Genomic DNA, 23,041 nt, shown 5'->3' with positions numbered 1-23,041 from the left:
TTTTTTGTATTTTGGTTTGTTCTTTTGTTTTGCTTTGTTTTTCATTTTTTGGCCTAATCCTTGGGTTTAAAGTTCAGGGCTGCAGGTAAGGGGCAGAGTGGCAAGGCCAGTACAAGCGGTAACGGTGGCAAGGAACCCAGCTGGCATCGGCAGGAGCCCGTGCCGGGGTGTTGCAATGCCTGTGTCTTGCTATCCTGGCTCTCTCTTTCTGGTTTTCTTTCTTTTGGTAGGTGCCCTGTGGGATACACCGGGGACAGGTGTCAGCAGTTCGCAATGGTCAACTTCTCCAGTATGTCTCTTTCTTCTATTTCTTTTCCTCCCTGGTGACTGACAATCTCCCCACGCGAGAGGGACCGGGCCTTGCCTAGAGAGACCAGAGGGAGCCGCGGGGGAAGGGAGGGGGCTAGGGAGTGGTAGTGTCCTGGGCTCCTCTCAGTCGTCAGTGCTAACTAGAAGCCTGTTCGGAGGAGACGGATTTGCCCCCCTGCCACCCCCCACCCCATCCCGACTCTTGGCTGGGCACTGTAACAGCCCCGGATTCTCTCTGCAAGCGTGGGGGGGCTGCGCTCAGGCCTCCGCACCACTTCTGAGAGCGGACAGCCTGGCCAGCAATGGGAGAAGCATGAGCGGGGCCCTCGCCTGCCTTTTAAAGCCTGTTGAGGATGTCAGGTGCTGATGGGGCCAGGCAATGAGTGTATGCACGTGTGTGCTGGTGCGTTTGCGAGAGACAAACAAGTTCTCAGCCTGTCTTTGGGTCTGGCCAGAGTTTGTTTTATTTGACTTGGGGCGATGGGGGAGAGTGGGGAAGGGGATGCTGAGGGAGAACAAGCCCCAGGGCACTGGTTTCCACAGAGGCCAGAGGCCAGAGACATTTATGCGGCTCAAGGATAGGGTGGGATGGGGGTTTGCTGCCTACTAAAAGAGGAAATGAGGATTCAAGGGATGATTGGTGATTCTCTCCAGGCCCTCTCTGGTCTGAGTCCCCATCCAGGACTCCATTCCCTTCCTTTCTTCCACTTGTGAGGTTGGAGCTTTCTGGTTTGCCTAGTTAGCTGGGAAAAAAAAAAAATGTGAGCCCTGCAGCAGAAAGATGAGACCCTAATTATAGAGTGTTTTATTTGAGGCTGGGAACAATTTCTTCAAGCATCACCAGGTGGAGGCATAGCAGAGCAAAAAGCCCCCGGCCAGCTATGGACTCCATCTGGGGCCCACCAGTCTCTTGGCCTGCAAGGCAGGACACTGTCACCCATCCTTCAGAACATACTAGGCCCTTGCTCAGCCCACCCCACCTCCTCCTCTCCTAGGACAGCTGTATCCCATGAAGAATTAGGAACCAAAGTGATGGTGCCTGGGTGAGAGGCAGAGCTCCAGGAGAGGCCTAGAGCAGGACCCAGAGGGTCATTTAGGTAGCCCTTTGGAGAAAAGTGGTTTTTGACTTTGGGTTTCAGGGTAGAGAAACAAGTCTACCCAGTCCTCCTTAGGCCACAGCACAAAAGCCTAGAAATCATCACCTCCTTCTCCCTGCTAGAGCTTGGAAGCCATGACTTAAAGAGGAAAGTAGAGGCCGCAGGGAGGTGGGGGCTGGTCAGCCCAGACGGTCAACTGTCTTCACAGTGTGTGGGAGGCAGCACTTCCCCCACGCCCCTCCGGCTGAAGGCCAGGGAGGAAGGCTATGGGGATAAGAGGAGAGCTGTGGGCAGGGCATGTGGTCCAGAATTCTCCAGAGCCCAGGCTCCAGGAAGAATTGCAGAGTCAGACCCAGCCCCACCTATGGAAGACCATAGGTCAGGAGGGGCCTCAGGAGGGAACAGAGCAGCCAGGCCAAGGCTAAGGACCAGGGGAAAGAGGCAATGGAGGACCTATTCCTATTCACCCTTAGGTCCAGAGCCTCCCTGGCTTACGGGACTGTTCTGGACAGGGAGTCCCAGCCCGTCCCGAATCAGAGGAGCAGAGCCTCCAGAACTTGGCCATTGGCCAAGCTTCTCTGCCAGCTGGGCCACTTCATCTTTCAGCTCAGAGCTGCTTGAAGGGTCAGCAGGGCCTCAAGAGCCCAGAAAAAGTCTAGAAATGCTGCCACAGGCCTTTCTGCCTAGTGTCATCAGGATCATTGCTGTTACCTTTGCATGAAGGATTTCTAGTCTTCAAGCACTTTGCCCAGAGCACTTACGGCACTTAAGGCATCAGATAATTATTGAAAAGGTAGCAGAAAATGCTACCTTTAAGTGTTCAGGCTTTGGATTCAGATAGATCTGAATAAAAATGCCAGCTGCTGAGCTCACTAGTTCTGGGGCCTCATTTAACCTCTCCGAGTTTGTTTTCTCATCTCTAAAATGGGGGTAGTAACATTTACACCTCGAGGGTTGCCGTTGAGGATGGGAGTACAGTGCTCCCTACGAAGGCTTAGCAGAGAGCCGGCCGCTGTTGTTGGAGAGCAGCTGAGTACCTCTTGCGGCTACAGCTGGTATGGGGTAGGAGGCAGGAGGTCCCCCACCAGTACCCTGGTGGCTGACTCCCAGCAAGCCCTGAGCAAAGGGTCTGACTTTCTCCCTCTGCCCAGACAGCCTCTAGACCAGATTACCTTTTGCAGAGTCCATGGAAACAGAGCCTATGGCCACAATTGCATTCCTTCTTCCCCTGACAGCCACTCCATTTCCTGAGAGTCAAAACCTGCACATCGGTATGCCCCCCAAGTGAAAGAACACACACACGTACCTACATACACACACACACGTAAGCACCTACTGACACGTGCTCAAACACACAAGCACATGCCTGCACTCACACGCACAAACATATGAGGATGTGCTCTCATCAGGGGCCCGTGTCCTGGCCTCCCCGGCCAGGCCCCTGTAACTGTGTGTCATAAGATGTGTCCAGGATGAAGACTTTGTGTATCATCTGGTAAACCTGGCCCTGCTGGGAGTCCAGCATCGGGTTGCCATGGTTACTGGTCAATATGCAAATGTCTGCCCAATAGGACCTGTGACTCAATGGTGCCACTCTGTCCTGGCTGAGTGGCAGCCTATGAACATGATGACTGGGGGGCATCTTTGACAGGGGCAGACATAGCCACCGTCCCTTCAGAATCCATCCCCTGTGAGAGGAAAGCAGGGCTGCCTTCCCGGCAGTGACATCACCAGTCCTGTCAGCCACCGCTGACCCACCCAAAACCGTACTGGCCTTCAACTGAAAGGGGAGGTCAGTTAGGAGGCCCAGAAGCTGCTGCCGCCGCTATTACTTGGTTCCCAGAGCAGGGAAGCAGAAGAAAACTCGTCAAAGGCTTTGGGACCCAGCTCGCTACTCCAGGTGGTCAGTTCTCATGACTAAACCAGTCAGGCCCAGAGACTCAATCAGCAGGAACAGAAAAGGACTTCCAGCTGATGGCCCCCATGCTCTCCTTCCCCTACAGGAGATGAGAACATCAGAACACAAGTTCACCTCCTCCCCGGATGTCATGGCGCTGACTGTGCATGTGGGGAGGCCACGGACTGGGCCCCTTCATACACACTGAGCCTCCCACTGTCCAGGCCTCTCATGTCTTCCTCTCACTGCATATAGACACTTTTGACAGATGAGGAAACAGAGACTAGACTTGCCCACGTGCACACAGCAAATTAGGGACAAAACTGAAACTCAGAGCCTGCAGACAGGCGCTGGCTACAGTAGAATGGTAGGTGAGCTTTTCAGAAACACTGTTGAGATTTCTGGGCTGCCACCCCACAGCCTGAGCCCATCGGTCTGGATGATTCTGAGGTACGGCCGGGTAGCAGAGTTCCCAGAGCTCCAATGTGAACAGAGAAGACTCTAAGAGGTGGATAGGCCTGGTACACTTGGAGACACAGTGGGTCTGGGGCAGGGCTGACCCTTGGGCCCTTTGATCTCAATGGCGTGGGCGCCCACCTCACAGGGCTCTGAAAGCGCACCTGTACAACACGATCGACTTCAGAGTGCGACTGGCTCACCGTCTGACACGCGTGTTCCACAGGTGAACCCACCTGTCTCTTCCTAGAAGTTGCAGTTTGCTTTTCTAAGTGGTGAAATCAGGACCCGACCCCAAGGCCTAGGCCCTGTAGGCATCTAAGGTGTTGGAAGTGTCAAGATGTGGCAAGTGACCTGCTGGCTGGAGCCTCCTCCTGTCCCCACAAACTCAGGAGTCTTCATGCCCAGGCTCCCAGGAGACGGGCCTTTGGAGGCAGGACAGGGACAGGGACCAGTCTGGGCACCCCATGCCCTCATTCTGAACAGAAAAAAGGGCCCGGTGAACAAGCTCAGGGCCGAGCAGGCGGTCTCCAGGAGGGGCGTGGGAGTGTGGAAGGCCTGGCCCTGGAGCTGGGGGCAGGGGGAAACAGGACTCCTCAGACCCCCACCCCCACTCACCTTTCCTCCCTGGGGACATCTGCCGACTGACTCTTGCGCCTCCGCCTCCCCATCAGGTACTAACCCCACAGCTCATCTCTAAAGAACCTGCCCTGCCTGCTGATCCTAACATTTCCTCTTTCCACCCCCCTCAGGGCTCCTGGGGACTGGGTGCCAGGGCAGGGGTTCAGGAGGCCGGGAGGGGACACCACTAACCTGCTTTCACCTCACAGGCTGGCTGCTGGTGTCTGAAGAATCCTGACCAACGTTTCTCTCTCTCTCTCTCTCTCTCTCTCTCTCTCTCTCTCTCCTGCCCTCCCCGCTCCCCAATCTCTCTCTGTATCTCTCCCTCCATCCCCTCCCCTCTCTGACCCTGCTCTCTTCTGCACTGCCAGAGCATCTTGGATTTGAACTAAAGGGTACGAAGCTCTATGTGTCAGTCAGTGCCATCCACCCCAGCCCTCTCCACAACCTCTGACACCATGTGTGCTGGTTTCCTTTCCAAAAAACGGAAAAGGGATGATTCCAAAAATCTCCCCTGGCCCTCCCAAAATGTCCCATCATAAACTACGTTGATTTGGGGGAGACAAGAGAAGGGCAGAATAGGTGCCCCCAGTGTACAGCGGGGCCCCCTCGCCTGAGGCCTCACTGGGGGAGGAGCTTCCCAAGCTGATGCCCAAAGGGTTGGCCAGACAAGAGACAGGCCCCTGGAGAGCTGGTGTCCGGAAGCCATGAAATCCTGGCTTGGAGAGTTGTGCAGAGAGGCACCCTCTTTAATTTGACTTTAATTCTCCTTCCTTTTCCCACTTCCATCTCCACTGCTTTTCATTCTGCACCACGCTGGCAGCTAATAATGCCCATTTGTCTCTGCCCCCTGCCCCATGTCTGTCTGCCAGGCTTTGCCATCTGCTTGAGGCTGTCATTCCCTTCATGATCTGTCTCCACAATGGTATGCGTGTTCGCCTGTGGGCCAGACGAGCAAGGGTCAAGGGTGAGCCGGCCTCCGGTGCTCACCCTCCTGCCCCCCCCCCAGCTCAGAACCTTACCTCCCTCCCACTTCTTCCCTCTGGCCCCTGGGAGACACAATGAATGGAAAGGGACTTGGAGGCAGTGTTCTGTCCTCTCTCTGAGCTGGGAGGCTCCACCCAGGCTTAAATGGAGAGATGCAGGGACTCGGAGGGGTCAAGGCTTCGATGGGGTCAGACCTCAGAGGCGGTGCAGAGCCTGCAGTTCTGAAAAGGCTGTTCTTGAGGCAGGTCTGGAGAGGCCCCGCTTCCCTCACCACCCAGCCCCTATCAGCTCTCCTCAGAAGATAGAGCTAAAAGCCTGTGGAAGCGTGTGTGTCTATGTGCTGCTGGTGATGGGACGGGAGGAGAGGGGTGAGTCTGTGTGTGACGGTGCATGACACGAACCTGCAGGGGTGTGTGTTTGTTGGGGGGGGGACGTCACACACCTTGTTAGGTCTCTCTGTGCAGGATGTGAGTGCACAGAGGCACACAGCAGGGCGTCTTTGTGTTAAGGGCTGAGTGCTGTGCAGGTGGAACTGGGAGGGTGCGGAGGTGAGTGTGCGCGTGTGCGAATAAATGCCTGTGTCTGTAATGGCGGTCTGTATGTCCATTCGTGCACCAACTCGACAGACATCTACTGAACCCCAGAATTTGCCAACTCTGGCGATCTGGCATGCAGAGTCTCTGCCTTCCTGGCACTCAAATTCACAGTATGAGACACGCAACAAACAGGAAAGATAGCAGGTGGTGGTAAGTGCCCTACTGAAAATAAAAGAAGGTGATGGCAGGGTGCCAAGCTGGAGACAGTTACTTTAGCTAAGTGGCCAGGAAAGGCTGATGCGATGAGGTAGCATCTGCGCTAAAACCTGATAAAAAGTAGCCAGCCCTGCCAACAGCTGGAGGAGGGTGTTGGAGGCAAGTTAGGGAGGGTGTGGTTGGAGTGGGCTTGCCTTGCTCAGTGGACAGAAGGAATGCCAGCGACTTTGGTCACAGAAGACATGGGGACTGAACCAATGACGAGATGTAAAAGGAGGGCTGAGATGGTAACCCAGGCCTCCTAGGCCATGGCAGGTCTTTGGGTTGTATTCGAATCGCAGGGGGTGGCCATTGTGAGTTTGAAGCCAAGGAGTAAACGATCTGCAGGCTTGGGGGCAGAGAATAGACTGGGTTGGGAGACAGGCTGGGGAGCAGTGGAAGCAAGGAAGCCTGTCAGAAGGTGACCTGCTATCCAGGTGAGAGATGACACCATCCTGGACTGAGCTAGAAGCAGTGGAAGTGGCCAAACCCAGAATCTACTTGGGAGGCAGAGCTGAGAAGACTTGCTGAAGGACTAGGTATCAGAGCAGGCGGGGAGAAAGGAGTCATCAGCAGTGATGCCAAGTTCAGGGCCTGAGCAGTAGGGGAGGTGGTGCGACCACTGACGACATGGGAAGGGCCAGGAGCAGGTATGGAAAGAGGCTGGGGAATCAGCACTTCTGTTTGGCCGTGGCCCTTGGGTAGAGCAGTCTGGAGCTCAGGCAGAAGTCAGAGCAGGAGATACAAATTTGAGAGTCCCCTGCATACAGATGGTATTTAAAGTCTGAGCTGGGTGAGATCATGAGGGGAGAGAGGGCACGTGGAGGAAGGAAAGAAGCCTGAGAGCTCTGGGCCCTTCTACCTTGCAGGCCACATAGAAGAGTAGGAAGCAGCAACTGAACAGGTCAGCCGGTGAAAGAGGGCGACACCCAGGAAAGAAGAGCCATCCAGGGGGAGTGAGCCGAGAGGGAAGCAAATGACCACAGGACTTGGAAGTGGGTAGTTGTTGGTGACCATGACCAGAGTGGTCTCCGAGGAATGACAGAGACAGATGCCCCACTGGAGCGGACTGGGAGTGGGCAGGGATGAGAACCAGAAGCAGGATATGGACCACAGAGCCCAGAGATGGGGGGCCAGGGTGGAGGGTTAAGACTGCATGAGTGTGTGCGTGTGTGTGTGTGTGTGTGTGTGTGTGCGCGCGCACACACACACACTTCTCTAGACACGTATGAGTGTATCTTTGTGAAGGGATCTGTGTGCAGATAGCCAGAGCCCTAAAGGTATGTGTGTCTAGAGGGTTTGTACTCTCAGTTTTTGCTGGTTGGTGTACACAGGAGGGGCTGCAAGTCCAAGGACTTCAGGACATTTCCCAGGGCTCTACCACGGTGCTGGGGTCTAGCGTCCACCTATCCCTGTGCTGGGGGGAGGGGGCCATGTGGAGGGGCCAGCTGGCAGGTACAGGTGGGGGCAGGGGATGCCTAGGCTGCTGCTGTCACCTTTTTCCTTTTCTTCCTCCTGGTTTTCTCTGCTCTAGACGGGCAAGAGTTGCCCCACCAAGAAGTAGGAGGTGGAAGGGATGGCTGGTTCTTTTTGAGACCCAGCCTAGCTCAACCCCTCAGAAAGGGTGGCGGCTGCTCCTTGAGCACAAGAACTTTCCTAGGCACCAAGGGCTATGCTGCCATTCGTGGGTTTCTCGAAAGCAAAGGGAAGGGCTGGTATGGGCCAGGGCCACATGCTATCCAGGGTGCAGGAACAAATCAAGGCCTTTTTCTCTATGCCCTCCTCCATGGGCCTGGTCTGCTCTGTCCCTGCTCCTGGCGTCCCTCCTAAGTCCAGCCTCTGGGTCTGATGTCCTGTCTGACGTCCTTGCCTTTCTTAGCAAAGCAGAAATGGCAAGCCAGCTCTGCCGAGAGTCTACATGTTCACTGCCATGAAGAACAGCTCTCCCCAACCCATCCAGGCTCTTTGAAGCCATCAGGCCATAGTGGAGCAGGGCAAGGTTGCTGGCCAAGCCGGGTTGCCCTCGCCTGTGGCCTTTGGAATTTCACCTCCATCCCACCCACCCCCACCCCCTGCATTTTCCATTCATGTGCTCTGGGCAGGGTGTAGGGTTTGGGAAGGTGAATTCAGTCACTTGTGAGCAGATCACATGTGGGAGGATTTAGGGGCAACAGAAAGCAATCCAGAAGGGAGGGACTAGCTGGGGAAGGAGGAGATGCAAAGGAGCTGGGAGGCCCTGAGCTGAAGGGAGCCCAAAGCTTTGGGGGCAGGTGGGGGTGGGTTCTTTGCACCACTTTCCCCTTGGATCTGCCTCCTGCCCTGCCCCCTCACATCCTCTTCTTCTGCCTCTGCAGAAGCCGAGGAGCTGTACCAGAAGAGGGTCCTGACTATCACCGGTATCTGCGTGGCTCTGCTGGTCGTGGGCATTGTCTGCGTGGTCGCCTACTGCAAGACTAAGTGAGTGTCAGACACTCAGGCCTGCAGTAGGCCAACTAGGGATGGGCCTCCAGGACTGCTTTTGTGAAAACAGTCTCTCTCCACCCCCCACCCTCCCACACACACCCTCCCCATGTCTGGCCTGGCCACCCCCTTATGCCCCAACAGCCCCTTCAGGGGCCTCTGCAGCTGGTGTGGAGAGGAAGGGCTGGGCCAAGAAGCAGGAGCAGAGGGTAGGAGGGACAGGCCCCAGAGGAATGAACAAGAATTGTTGTGAGCACGAGTGTTGGAAGAAGACAGATCTGAGTTTGAATTCAGCTCTCCCATTTACCATGACCCTGAGTAAATTGACGGATCTCTCGGAGTCCTCATCTGTAAAGCGGGAGTGATCCTAGTATGCACCTCAGACGACACTGTGAAGGGGCATCTGCCTTATCAAGTAGGCTGGTGCTGGAGCAGTGTTGGGAGTGAGGAAGCACAGAAAAGAAGGCTGCATTCCCAGTGGAAAAAGAGACCTTGGGACATACTGCGTCGTCTCACTTGGGAGCGGGCCAGGCCAGAGCCCAGAGAAGATGAGGCCGGGTCACTTCTGGGCAGAGGAAAGATGGGGCAGAACTTTAGAGCAAGGGAAAGAAAGGTGCAGAAAGGGTGCTGCCAGTTCCTGTACAAGAGTGCAGGCTGACAGACAAATGTGGGAAAGGGTCAGCTGTGTTCCTAGAGCACGAGCAGCCCAGACTAGTTGGAGTAATTCTGGGGTCAAGGAAAAGGCATGAGTCTAAAAAGACAGCTGGAACCTAGATAGTACCATAGGGCATTGAATCCCAAGCTAGGAAGCCTGGGTTTATTCTATAAATGATAGGGAGCCAATGAAGGTTGTAGAGTGATGTAGTGCAGAGAAAATGATAGGTTTGTCCCATCCATTCTTATCCAGAAAGCAAGGTCTGGGCATAGCCACCATTTAGTGTACTGAGTCCCGTGGTCTTGACTCCTGCTATGCCAATCTATGGGATCTAAGGCCCTGCCGGCCTTGGGATTTGGGGCTCAAGGATCCCAGAGGAGACTGGGCCCAGGTAGGAAAAATGAGGTCAAGAACTAGTGGAAAAGCAAGCCCCTATTCTAACCTCATTCATTTCTTCAGCAAACTTTCATTCACTGCCTGCTAGATACCAGGCCCTGCACCAGGCCCATGGCCAGTGCTCTAAGCAAGATGTCCAGTGTGATAAGATGCATTGCAGGGGTGCCTAACTTTGGCTGGAAGGCAAGAAGGGTTTCTCTGAGGAAGCAGCATTTAGGCTGAGCCTAAGAGAAGAGCAGGAGTTAGCAGGTGAAGAAGAGGCAAGAGAGTGTGCTCCATTGGGATGTAACAGTATGTGCAGAGGTCCAAAGGGTAGAGAGGGCAGCATGGTGGGGGATCAGAAATAAGCCCCCCAAGGATACAGCAAGCTAGGGAAGTGAGAGGGCACTGAGAGAGGGCCAGCGATGGGTTTTGTTGTTTTTGGTTTTTAATGTTTATTTTTGAGAGAGAGCATGAGCATGAGCAGGGGAGCACAGAGGCTCTGAAGCAGGCTTTGTGCTGACAGCAGAGAGCCCAATGCAGGATCTGAACTCACGAACCATGAGATCATGACCTGAGCCCAAGTCGGACGCTTAACCGACTGAGCCGCCGAGGCACCCCCAATGAAGGGTTTTAAATGGGAGTGACATGATTAGACTTGTTGATTACAGAACAAATGTGTTGGGCACTTAATATGGCCAATGTAAAGTAGTCCCACAGGCCCCTGACCATAGCACCATGTTTTATTTTTCTCATTGCATTTTACTGAAAGTATCTTGTTTATTAATTTGTTTATGTGTTTATTATCTGCCTCCCCTACTGGCCTGCCAGCCCCACGAGGGTAGGGATTGTGTCTGTCTCCTTCACTGTTCCAAAACAGCATCTGGCACATAGCAAAAACCCAAGAAAGAGCAAATGAATGAATGAATGGGTGGGTGGGTGGGTGGGCCAGTGCCTGAATATTTTATCAGCTCTTAATTCTCAGGTGACTTTGGGATGGGTAAATGGTCACCCCACTGTAAGATGAGGAAAGTGAACCATGGAGAGTTTAAGTAACTGGCCCAGGATTACATAGCTAGGATGTAGTAGAGCCAAAGCTCTCTCAGCAGAGCCAAAGCTCAGAACCACTATGCTCAGGTCCTGCTGAATTCAAGCTCGTGGTGATAGTGGAGGAGGCAGACCAGCAGGGGGTCCTGGCTGAGAGCAGGCTGAGCACAGGGAACAGCGGTAGCAGGAGACTGCCCCGGCATCCAGGGCAGAGGTAGAAGAGTTCCCCTGGAGGGACAGCTAGGGAATTTCATACATTGTATGGGGTGGGGGTGGGGGGGTGGCTAACACACCCTTCTCCTATACAGAAAACAGCGGAAGCAGATGCACAATCACCTCCGGCAGAACATGTGCCCAGCCCACCAGAATCGGAGCTTGGCCAACGGGCCCAGCCACCCCCGGCTGGACCCTGAGGAGATCCAGATGGCAGATGTGAGTGGTATTACCAGAACCCCTTCACTGTACTGCCAGCCTTTGTCACGTGCCCTGCAAGGAAGGGCCGGGGCAGCAGCCAGCCCATCCCATGCTCAGCCTTGCCCGCTAGCCTCGCCTAGCCTCACCAGAATGACTGGCCTCGCTTTGCCCACTTCCTTAAGGGGTTGATTTGCTGGGGCCACCGCTGCCCTAACATCAAGTCACTTATCCAGTGGACCACTCCCCAACCTGAAGCTTAGTGCTTCACTTCCCCATCCCCACCCGGAAGGAGGGCTGACCCACTCACTCGTCACTAACTCCCGCCCAACTGTGTCTGTTGCAGTATATCTCCAAGAATGTGCCAGCCACAGACCATGTCATCCGGAGGGAAACGGAGACCACCTTCTCTGGGAGCCACTCCTGTTCTCCTTCTCACCACTGTTCCACAGCCACACCCACCTCCAGCCACAGGTGGGCACCACCCAGACCCACAGAGATTTGCAGACTCCTGTATGCACACCCACAGAAAGCACTAACACATATGCCCAGAGACACACAAAGAAACCTCCCAGCCAGGCTATGCCCTGTACTGAGGGTCCCTCTGAGTCAAGGGATATAGGTAAAGGACTTCAGACCGGCACCCACCACCAAACATTCATCCATCCTCAGGGGACCGGATTCCCTTTTCCAGTCTAAACCAGCCCCAGAGGAACAACAGCATCACTGGGCTCCCACCTAACATGTAGTTTTGGTTGGACCTCATTAGCACCACATTATCTGGCATAAAATGCCTCCTCATCCAAACACCCAGACCTATTAGATGCTCTCTCCTGAGTTTGCTTTTACGAACCTAGTCCACCTTAGCCTCCTTTTCTTTGTTCACCCAAGCACAAAGGTTCATACAGCTCAATAACATGGTTGGCCTCCTTCTTCCCTGGGGAACAGCATGGAATAGGCCGGGCCCCCATGTATTGGCCACTAGGGCTGCGCTCCTGACATAAGAGGCTAAGGATCATGGGAGTGGACCCGGGGCCCCGGGCTGAGGCTAGGGGGAGGTTGGTTGTACAAAGGAAAAGAAAAGGCTTACACCTGTTGGGGCTCACCCATCCACAGGACCCTAGCCCTCCTTTTCCCTCCATCATACTACATGTCAGCTCAGAGTGGAGAAGGGCATTGAGCTGAGGGTGCCTGAAATGAAATGAAGAACCGGGGGGCGGGGGGACCTGGGACCACACCTGTTAGGCTGTCCTGCCCCTTCCTGATCCCCCACCTCACCTCCACCTGGCTTCTCTAGGCATGAGAGCCACACGTGGAGCCTGGAACGTTCTGAAAGCCTGACCTCTGACTCCCAGTCGGGCATCATGCTGTCATCAGTGGGCACCAGCAAGTGCAACAGCCCAGCGTGTGTGGAGGCCCGGGCACGGCGGGCAGCGGCCTACAGCCTGGAGGAGCGGCGCAGGGCTGCCGTGCCACCTTACCACGACTCCGTAGACTCTCTGCGTGACTCCCCACATAGCGAGAGGTCAGTTCCTATCTTGTGTCCTGTGCCCCACCTTGGCCAGAGGACTGGCACCAATGACCCAGGGCCGACCCTTAGGGCACCTCAGAGACACTCCAAAAATTCCCATGTCCATTTTTCAGACGGGCAAGCAAGGTCCCTGAAAGGGGGAATGATCTGCTCAGGGTGCATGTTAATGACAGACTGGGACTGAGTTTGAGCCAGTGGACCCTGGTGTGGAGTGACCATCTAATTTAATTGTCCTACTGGGACACTTTTCAAAGTTGAAGAGGATGCTATAATTGCACTAGAACATCAGGAACAAACAGTGGCTGTTCTGGACAAGCCAGAACATATGGTAGCCCTACCCTGGTGTCACCTAGAGGCCCCATGTCCCAGTGGGAACAGAAAGACACCAAGATCGAGCAGACTGAAGGGTGGGAGGGGAGGCTGTCTGCAAAGAGAATGACCAGGGCAGGCTGGGCATGAGCCAAGAAGGACTGCAGGCCCTGGCAGTATCAGCAACAAGGCCCAGGGATCAAGACACCATTGGGTTTCCGAGCAGTGGCTGCACTGAGAACCAGGAAACTCCCCTTCTTCCCTGACTCCAAGCCAGGAGTCATAGGAGGCCAGCCCTCTACGTTGCTCAGCCCTCCAGTGGCCCTTAGCAAGTGGGGTCTGTGGGAGGAGAGCAGAGGAAGGTGCATAGTACTGGGAACTCCAGGCTGGAGTGGAGGGAGAGGAAATGTTCTCTGGCTCTAACTTCACCTACTCCCTGCCAGCCCTCACTGAGCAGCCTGCCTGGGGGTCCAGAGACGGTCCATCTTGTTTTTGCTACTGAGAAGCTCCCAGCCATAGACACAAACCACTGAAACTCACAGCGTCCTATGGAACGTGCTAAGCACAGGACATCCCAGCAGGACAGACAGACCCAGCCTAACTGCAGACTCTAGGAGGCAGCCAGGTTTTCCATACCCAACCTTTTAAAGCCCAGCTCCACCACCTATGTGATTTGCAGCAGGTTGATCGCCTGTGCCTTGTTTCCTCAGCTGTGGAACATGAAAAACAATACCTATCATGCATGGTTCTTGCGAAGGCCATCAGAGATCATGTGCACAAAGCTCTCTGACTCCTACTTGGCTACACTAGGTTGTTATCAATCATTATCAATAGCAATAGAACTTCTTACTGGTTGGGAGGCAGAGAGACAGGGAGAGCTTTCCAGGCAAGGGAGTACCTTGAGCTGTACTAGCAGAGGCACTTAAGAACATTGCTAGTGAGTGAGATGCCCAGAGCAGGGTGAGATGTAGGGAGAATGGAGCTGGGCCTGAACAGGTAGACTGGGGCCAGGTAGATGGCTGATGGCCCTGGGGCAGGAAGGGCCTCCTTAAGCAAAACTGACTTTAAAAGATTGCTTTGGAAACTGCATACAGTGGAGGAGAGACCCTGGAGTGGGGGAATAACCAGAGTGAACAATTAGGCCCAGGTCGAGGTAGAGCAGGGCAAAGGGTGTGTTCCAGGAGGTGGGGTATGGTGGTTAACTGGATGTCCATGTGGGAGAGGGAAGTCAGACGATCCAGAAAGAGAGTAATAAGGGCTCTGGAGAGCAGGGAAGCATAAGTCCTGGTTCTGCCTGGCATCGGTTCAAATCCCAGCCCTACTACTTCCCGGTTGTGTGAACCTTGAGCAAGTCACTTAAATGTTCTGAGTCTCAGTTTTCTCATGTGTGGTATGGGACTAAAGTAAGGGTCTTACAGAATTACCGTATTAGATGAAATGGTGCATGTAAAATGCCCCAATCTGAGCCTGACCCAAAGTAACAGTTCAAGAATATTGGTGACTGTGTGCATCCCTCACACCAAAAGGACCGTTCACGTTGGAGCATCAGGCAGGCAGTGGCACCGGCACATGCCATGTGATACGTTTATGGAATCATTCCAACAACAGCCTGGAATGAGCACTGTGGTTATCTCCTCTTAACACATAAGGAAACCGAGCCTGGGGGAGGTTAAGTAAATTGCTTAAGGTCACTGAGGACTGCCACCATCATTCGGGCGGGCGGGATCCCAGGCACTACCAGTGGTCCACCTCTTCCACCGCAACCCATAACCCGTAACCCCCAGCCCACGCCTCTGCATCTCTCCGCAGGTACGTGTCGGCACTGACCACGCCCGCGCGCCTTTCTCCAGTGGACTTCCACTACTCGCTGGCCACGCAGGTGCCGACTTTTGAGATCACGTCCCCCAACTCCGCTCACGCAGTGTCGCTGCCGCCGGCCGCACCCATCAGCTACCGCCTGGCGGAGCAGCAGCCGCTTCTGCGGCAGCCGGCGCCCCCTGGCCCCGGGCCGGGACCCGGCGCGGACATGCAGCGCAGTTACGACAGCTACTACTACCCCGCGGCGGGGCCCGGGCCGCGGCGCGGGGCCTGCGCGCTGGGCGGCAGCCTGGGCAGCCTGCCAGCCAGCCCCTTCCGCATCCCGGAGGACGACGAGTACGAGACCACGCAGGAGTGCGCGCCCCCTCCCCCACCGCGGCCGCGCGCCCGCGGCGCGTCCCGCAGGACGTCGGCGGGGCCCCGGCGCTGGCGCCGCTCGCGCCTCAACGGGCTGGCGGCGCAGCGCGCACGCGCGGCGCGGGACTCGCTGTCGCTGAGCAGCGGCTCGGGTGGCGGCTCGGCCTCAGGCTCGGACGACGACGCGGACGGTGCGCTGGCGGCCGAGAGTACGCCTTTCCTCGGCCTGCGCGCGGCGCACGATGCGCTGCGCTCGGACTCGCCGCCGCTGTGCCCGGCGGCCGACAGCAGGACTTACTACTCCCTGGACAGCCACAGCACGCGGGCCAGCAGCAGACACAGCCGCGGGCCTCCCCCGCGGGGCAAGCAGGACTCGGCGCCCCTCTAGGGGCCCCCGCCGCCCCGCCGCCCCCCTCCGCCTCGCCTGCCCCACTGTCTTTACGGAGAACAGAGACCACCGCCTGGAGAGAGAAAGGAGGAAAAAAAGAAATAAAAATATTTTTATTTTCTATAAAAGGAAAAAGGTATAACAAAATGTTTTATTTTCATTTTAGCAAAAATTGTCTTATAATACTAGCTAACGGCAAAGACGTTTTTATAGGGAAACTATTTATATGTAACATCCTGATTTACAGCTTCGGAAAAAAAAAAAGAAACAACAAAAAAAAAAGAGAGATGGGCCAATTTTTTGACTCTTTAATAGAAACCTATATTGTGGTGCCTTTTGCTGTACGCTAATCTGGAGCTCCTGGAGAGAAGTCGGGGTTGTGGGGTGGGGTGGGGCTGAGGGGACTGTAGGATCCCCAGCTGGCAGGGGTGAGAGGAAGCCGGCAAAGAAAAGACTGCTGGGTGTTAGTGGGGGCAAGGGTGGGGGCTGGGAGGGGATCCGCCCTGAAGAAGGAAATGAGGACAGGAGTAGCTTTGCCCTCAGGCAAGATCTTCAGGCCCCCGACACCCTGAGGAGAAGGCGAGGAGATGGTGGGGATCCTAGGCTTGGAGCTAGAGTTGGGGTCAGGTAACTTTTGGGGGGGGGGGAGACTTGAGGCCCAGCGACAGCAACCAGAATGGGGAGGGGGCCACCCTGCTCCTCATAGCTGCTAAGGGAGGGGGCACTAAGAGGTCTTCCCAACAGCACCGCCCCAGGGAGGGGGCAGCTCTGCCAGGGCCCCAAAGCTCCAGCTCCTCCTCCCCTGTGGCCTCCAGGATGCCCTTCCGTCCTCTGCAGCACCTTCGTTTACAGGTTGTCTTTTCTATTTTATGCCTGCATGTCCTTTGCATTTCAGATTCTTTAGATTGGATGCATGGTCACGCTGGGACCGAGAAGAGCCACTCCACAGTGTATTTGATTCCCCTTTTAGCAATAAAGTAACACCATTTCCTTCCAGACCCCAAGCCACCTACGAATTCCACTCCCTCCCCACCCCGCAAAACTGGGTCCACTGCTAATTTGTCAAAAGGTAATTGTTTAAACAAACAAACAAACAAATGAGAACCCTGCCCTGAAATGTCCAAACACCTGACTGTTGACACTTGAACATTTTTATATTATAAATAAAATCAGAAATAACTCATGTTTGACTGTGTGTGCCTAGCCCCCAGGTGAGAATGAGGACCTGGGTGGAGATGGATGGATGTTGGGGTGGAGATTGGAGAGGGCCAGGCTAGTCCCTGGGAGGAAGAGACTGTCCCTCTAATCTCCCTGGCTTCAGCTCCCAGGACAGGCTCCAACCCTCCTCCCTCCTCCAAGATTATTCACCGGGTATCCCCCCTGGCTTCTGGGGAACCTGGCCAAGGGGCTGATGCAGATTACTCTGCTTTGAGCTCAGCCTCAGACCTCTGGCCCACTTCCTACCCTGGAGCTCCTGGGGCTGGACTGAGGCAACAATTTCCGGGCCTATGTGGGTGAGGAGGGAAGGGTTGTGGGATTGGCACTGGGGCAGCTGAGGCAAGATGACCCTTGGGGCCTCAAGCATGTCACAGGCAAAGCCTGGACATGCAAGGTGGCATAATGGGTACCCTTGGCTGCCAGGAAGACCACAGCTGCTGCAGCTTGTAAGCCCACAGGGTGTTGTGCTTTTCCCAACTTTATAGCCCCTCAGAGCCAGGGCCTGTTTAAACCTGCAGTCCCTGAGGAAGGCATGGAGAAGGTAGATGGCCGTCCAGGGTGCATAAGCCTTTTCCCTCATTGATTAATTTATTAAACCAGTGCCAGGATCCCTTATGTTCCAGCCGGACACAAGGAAGTCATCTAGCCAAAGAGCTCAGGTGGTTGACGTGTGTGCACACATGCACGATCGCCCCCAGAATGTGTGTGGTCGCTTTGAAGACCTACAAATGGGCGGGACAGAGAGGCTTCATTAAGGCTGAGAGGGGCGCAGTTCAAATTCTAGCTCCGCCCCTCACGGGCTATGTGACTTCTCTAGGCCACTGTTTCCTCAGCTGTTAAAGGGTGATGCCAATACCTACCTCAAAGGGTCACTGTGGAGATTATCTATAAAGCACCCAGTATTGCTTCTGGCATATGATGCTTATTAGTGGCTAATTTGATGATGATGATGGTGTCCTGTGCCTTGCATTCTTGAATCACGCAGAGTGGCAAAAACTGGGTGAAGGGACGTGATGGGGAAAAGTAAAGAAAGGACTAAAGTTACGGTGTTCATTGTGGGGGGCTGGGGGGGATAAGTACCTGTTATAAAAAAAACAAAGGAAAATAAAGAACTGAATCGTACGTAAACCTGCAAATCACCTCTCCCAGGGCCCCTCTGATGATCTCATCCAAATCCCTTTGCTGGCTCTGAGTTTGCTGTTGGCTTTAAGCTTTTCTAACAGCCAATAATTCCTCTATGTGATTTCTGACCTCTATGTGAACCCCAATGGTCGTGAATGACCTCTTGGTGAACCTATTGGCCTTTTCCGGAGCCCTCAGTGTCAATATGACCCTTCTGAGGGCTCGGAGTTGCTGTTACCTTCTAAATTTTCAGTCAGAAACCACCTCTGTGACTTCAGTGAACCCACTGACCTCTTTGTGAACCCCAGTAATTGTGAGTGACCTCTCGGTGAACCCATTGGACTTCTCATGACCCCAAATAATTGTATCAAGTGATTTGGTAGCGTTGTTAGCTGCTCTGGATTCTAAAATACCTACTGAGAGTCTAAGGCCAGAACCTAATCCGTCACCCATTCATTTCCCAAGCGTGAATGGGACCTGGGAACCGGTGTGGCCAGAGAGGCTCTTTTTCCCTTGTGCCTCCCAAATTGATGCCTTAGGGCATCTTTAGTGGCCCATCAGGAAGAGGTATAGCCCTGTCAAGCAGCTTCCCTACTACCACCCTGTCCCCCACAAGCACTTAGGACATTCTGGAGACTTCCTGAGTTGGTGGTCTTCCCCACTCCTCCAATCTGTCTTCTTCTCTCTGCCAGGTCAGTTTTGGTTTTCTCCCCAGTGTTCCCAGGCTCCCAAATGGTAATGGTGACGTCCTGTCCCCCTCCCCACTAGACTGTGAGCCCCAGGTGGACAGGGAGCTGCTCAGTCCTCTTCTCACCACAGTATCCTCAGCACCTAGCACAGTGTGCGGCACTGTTGACCTTCACTGAATGAGAAAATGAAGGCTCAAAGAAACGCTGTGATCCAGGGTCAGTCCCCAGAAGTCCCTGAGTCTGCAGGGACCACCCGGTGGCGCAAACCACTTACTGCATCTTGCCTGTGGTCCTCCATCCTCTGGGTTTGGACAGTCCTGGAAAATGGGCATATTAGGGGCAGAGGTTGTGGGGGAATGTGATGGTCCATTAGAATGCAGGAAAAAAATATTAGAACTCTGATTTAGATTTATTTTCATCTCATCTTTTTAAATTTCTATTTTTGTGTATGTTTTATAATGTACATAATATTTTAGTACAGTAGTACATGTATATAATTTACAATAAATAATTATACAATTAAGAAAGTGAACTAAAGATTTTTTTTACTGATGGGAGACATCACTAGTGCTCAGGGAAGCAGATCTGTCTGCAGCAGACAGAAGCCCGCTCCTCTGCTTTCATTCACCCGCCCTCGTGAGGTGGAGGGTGGGAAACTGACCCCAAAAATCAGAGACCTTTGAGCCAGCCTGGAGATAGTACAGAGAGCTCTTTTACATTACATTGCTCTTTCAATTTCACTTAAATGAACATTTACTTCCCCTCAGCAAAATGAAGGGGCCAGATGGTTTGGCTGTAAAATACACTTCAGCTGATCCAAATTAAATAACCTGGATTTAAATCACTACCTATTTTCACAGACTTCTACGTCCCTTGCATCAAATGGGAGCGTGCTTGTAAATGTTAGGTACTTAATAGATAAGCCAACCTTGCAACTAACTAAATATGTTACCACTGAGGTCAGAGTGCTGCCCAGACTAATCTATTTTAAAAATATAAAGGATTTGCTCATCATAGCTACACTGAGGGTCCCATCGCCCCCACCACTTGTCAGTCTGAGGAATGCAGGGTTTACAGGATGCTAGTCTGTGATCATCGCAGGGCAAATTTGTCTACCCTTCCCAAGCATGTCCTTAGCTAGCCTTTGTGAGTCACTAGAAGAGTGAAAGAAGTATCAACTTAAAGAACAATCAGCCACTTCTTATTCCCTTTTTTTTTCAAGACCAGAAATTACTGGCTTCCATAACGTCTCCCCCCCTACCCCCACAAACATCTTTGGGCTTGTTGACAAGTGGCTGTTGGCAAGGCAGAGTGTCTTTTATTCCTGTAGCAGTAGATCTGTACAAGAGGCCACCTCTGTAGCTCAGAGACCTGGCAGCACCAACATAAAGACCAAAATATAAACAGGGCCATGGTCCATCCCACTCACACCCTGCAATGCCTGTGGGACAGATGGGGTGGCATATACACACACTGTCTACTTATTCCAAAGCATCAACTGTAAGAGCAGAGTAAGTCACAGGTCAGCCGGAAGAGGGGAAAAGCAGTGAGAGGGGTTCAGCGCCGCCTCCACCTTCCCTCCCAGAGTGTCAGGGCCACCAAGGGACTAGATAGCAGCCCAGCAGCCCTCCTTGCTAACAGGTGGAGTGCTGAAATAGGCTTTTTCTTCATCATATTTCATCCTGATATCAGTTCCAAAATCATCTTTAAAGGGATTCCATATATATATATATATATATATATATATATATATATATATATATATAATTCTTATATATATATACATTTTTGTCCATATAAAAGAAAGCAGTAGTGGCCTCCATAAATGGAAGGTGAGGTGGACGCACACACGAGTGGAGACGACTTGGCATCGAGGGAACAGGCCCGGGTCCTGGATTATTGCAAAGGGAGACAGGAGAACAGGGCATGGTTCCAAAAGGTACAAGGTGGAGGGAGGAGAGGATGGTGCTGGTGGTCTGCAGACCCGCTGCTGGTCAAGTCTGAAGAAGGAGGAGGGGAACAGCCGAGGATCCAAGCTGAGACCTGGAGTCAAGTCCTGCCCTTGGAAATAAGGGAGATCAGGGGAGGAACTTGTGAGGAGGGGAGGGCCCGGGAAGCCAGCGGCCAGTCCTCCTTTCCCAGTGAGATGGTGTCTAGAACATGCATACAACTGGCCTACAAAATGAGGCTCCATGGTGGAGAGGAATATGAGGGCTGGGGAGAAGGTCTGAGGCCCGGAAAAACCCCAAGATGCAAGATCAACGCCATGAGTAAGCATCTCCATCTCCTTGGCCCACAGGGCTCTCTGCACCCCTCTGGCTGCCTGTCAACTGCCTGGAGCTGGTGCAAGTGGCCCCCAGCTGGAATTGTGCTCACTGACCCCTCTGGGGACATTTGCCTGCCTCTGGGGCTCGCCCATCCATGCCAGCTAAGTATCAGGCCCGGCGGTATCCTTCATGGCTTTGCAGCCAGTCACAGTCCCGTGGCCCTGACTGAGGGCCGGGCTTGAGTGTGTCTTGCGGAGAGAAGGGTCATCCCCTTCCAAGGTGGCCAGCCGGGCCTCAATCCGCTCCAGGTCATCTGAGCCCACTTTGATTTTCACAGCCAAGAGGTGGATATAGGTCTCATAACGGCTTTTCTGGAAAAAGGGCAGAGAAAGGCCAAAAACAAAGTCAAAGGACAAACAACAAAACACGAAAAAGTATGTGTACTTTATGTGACAAAAGACTAATTTCCTTAATATTCAGAGAGCTCTCACAAATCAATAAAAAAGGAGATCAACAACCCAATAAAAAAAATAGGCAAGGGGCATGCACAGAAATGTCACTCACAATTTTAAATTTTCAAGTTAATTAGCTGTGATTTCTTGACTAGGACACCAAAAGCACTGACAACAAAACTAAAAAGAGACAAATGGGATTATGAAATTTAAAACTCATGTGTATCAAAGGACATGAACAACACAGTGAAAAGGCAATCCACAGAATGGAAAAAAATATTTGCAAATCATGTATGTAATAAGGGTCTAGTAGCCAGAAATCTATGAAATATATTAAAAACTCCTGTAATTCAAAAACAAAAACACAAACAACTCAATTAAAAAATGGCAAATGTTGGAGCCCCTGGGTGGCTCAGTCGGTTAAGTGTCCGACTTCTACTCAGGTCACGATCTAACGGTTTGTGAGTTCGAGCCCCACGTCGGGCTCTGTGCTGACCGCTCAGAGCCTGGAGCCTGCTTCAGATTCTGTGTCTCCTTCTCTCTATGCCCCTCTCCTGCTTGCACTCTGTCTCTCAAAAATAAACAAACATTAAAAATTTTTAATTAAAAACATGGCAAATGTCTTGACTAGACATTTCTCCAAAGAAGGCATACAAATGACCAATAAGCACATGAACAGATGCTCAACATCATTATCATCAGGGAAATGTGGATCAAAATCACAATGGGGTATCACCTCACACCTATTAAGACAACTACTATCAAAGAAAACTCAGCAACTAAGTGTTGGTGAGGATGTAGGGAACACTGGAATGGCATACTGCTGTAGAAAACAGTATGGCTTTTCTTCAGAAAGTGAAAAATAACAGGAGCACCGAGATGGTTCAGTGGGTTAAGCATCTACCTCTTGATATCAGCTCAGGTCATGAGCTCACAGTTTCTGAGTTCGAGCCTCGCGTCAGGCTCCACGCTGACAGTGCGGAGCCTGCTTGGGATTCTCTCTCTCCGTCTCTCCCTGCCCTTCCCCACCCCTCTCTCTCAAAATAAATAAATAAACTTAAAAAAATAAAGTGAAAAATAGCATTATCTTGTGATTTAGCAATACCATTTTGGGGCATATACCCACAAAAACTTAAGGCAGGATCTCAGAAATATTTGCACACCCATATTCATAGCAACACTATTTATAAGAGCCGAGAGATGAAAGCAACCCAAATGTCCAGCAGTATATGAAAAGATAAGAAGTGGTATCTATATACAATGGAATATCATTCAGCCTAAAAAGGAAGGAAATTCTGACACAAGCCACAACGTGGATTAACTTGAGGACAAGCCAGTCACAAAACCACAAATCCTGGATGATTCCACTCATACGAAGTACGGAGTCAAACTCAGAGAGACGAAGGTAGAACAGCGGTTGCTGGGGGTGGAAGGCAGAGTGCAGAGGGAGGGGCTGGGGAGTTGCTGTTTAATGGGTGTAGAATTTCAGTTTAGGAAGATGAAAAAGTTCTGGAGATTACTTGCATAACAATGTGAGTAGACTCAATACTACTGAACTACATACTTAAAAATGGTTAAGACGATAAATCTGATGTTATATGTATTTGCCACAATTAAAACGTTTTTAATCCAAATTAATATAAGATACCCCTGGTTAAACCTCTCAGATTAGTGATGATTGAAACATTCAGTAGTGTCCAGTGTTGGTGAGGGCATGGACAGAGTAGTACATTCATAAGCTATTTAAAGTGTTATAAATTGGTAAACATTTAGAAGGGGAGATT

The 23,041-nt window shown here is 52.6% G+C and overlaps 2 protein-coding genes and 1 long non-coding RNA gene across 13 annotated transcripts in view; 1 reads left to right on the top strand and 2 right to left on the bottom strand.

Moving 5' to 3' along the window:
• The window catches only part of NRG2 (neuregulin 2), a 186,347-nt gene extending 167,270 nt beyond the window's left edge, over positions 1-19,077 (top strand). The window contains exons 5-12 of one of the 4 annotated variants that reach the window (XR_008298138.1): positions 231-289; positions 4,752-4,775; positions 8,513-8,615; positions 11,004-11,127; positions 11,453-11,580; positions 12,404-12,631; positions 14,756-15,645; positions 16,405-19,077. Coding sequence is in view for 3 of the 4 variants with exons in the window: in XM_015064814.3 (XP_014920300.2) it covers positions 231-289; positions 4,752-4,775; positions 8,513-8,615; positions 11,004-11,127; positions 11,453-11,580; positions 12,404-12,631; positions 14,756-15,509 (1,420 nt within the window). In the remaining variant the exon portion in view is untranslated. Of the gene's footprint in view, positions 1-230; positions 290-4,751; positions 4,776-8,512; positions 8,616-11,003; positions 11,128-11,452; positions 11,581-12,403; positions 12,632-14,755 lie in introns of all 4 variants that reach the window. The other 3 variants (XM_015064814.3, XM_027076552.2, XM_027076551.2) reach the window with 3 other exon arrangements.
• Positions 690-15,489, bottom strand: LOC128315384 (uncharacterized). The gene is made up of 3 exons (XR_008298146.1): positions 14,774-15,489; positions 2,579-2,653; positions 690-1,052 (listed from the first exon to the last, which is right to left on the bottom strand). It is a non-coding gene; the product is annotated as an uncharacterized LOC128315384 (long non-coding RNA).
• A 757-nt stretch (positions 19,078-19,834) lies between the features above and the next one.
• Positions 19,835-23,041, bottom strand: part of PSD2 (pleckstrin and Sec7 domain containing 2) — a 74,288-nt gene continuing 71,081 nt past the window's right edge. For all 8 annotated transcript variants that reach the window (XM_053221888.1, XM_027076556.2, XM_053221879.1 and 5 more), the window contains one exon: positions 19,835-21,176. In XM_053221888.1, the coding sequence (XP_053077863.1) occupies positions 20,967-21,176 (210 nt within the window). In that variant the 3' untranslated portion in view covers positions 19,835-20,966. The remainder of the gene's footprint in view (positions 21,177-23,041) is intronic.

Source organism: Acinonyx jubatus, chromosome A1 (assembly GCF_027475565.1).
Source record: "Acinonyx jubatus isolate Ajub_Pintada_27869175 chromosome A1, VMU_Ajub_asm_v1.0, whole genome shotgun sequence".
Taxonomy (NCBI): Eukaryota; Metazoa; Chordata; class Mammalia; order Carnivora; family Felidae; genus Acinonyx; species Acinonyx jubatus.
This window is presented reverse-complemented; position numbering and strand designations above follow the sequence as displayed.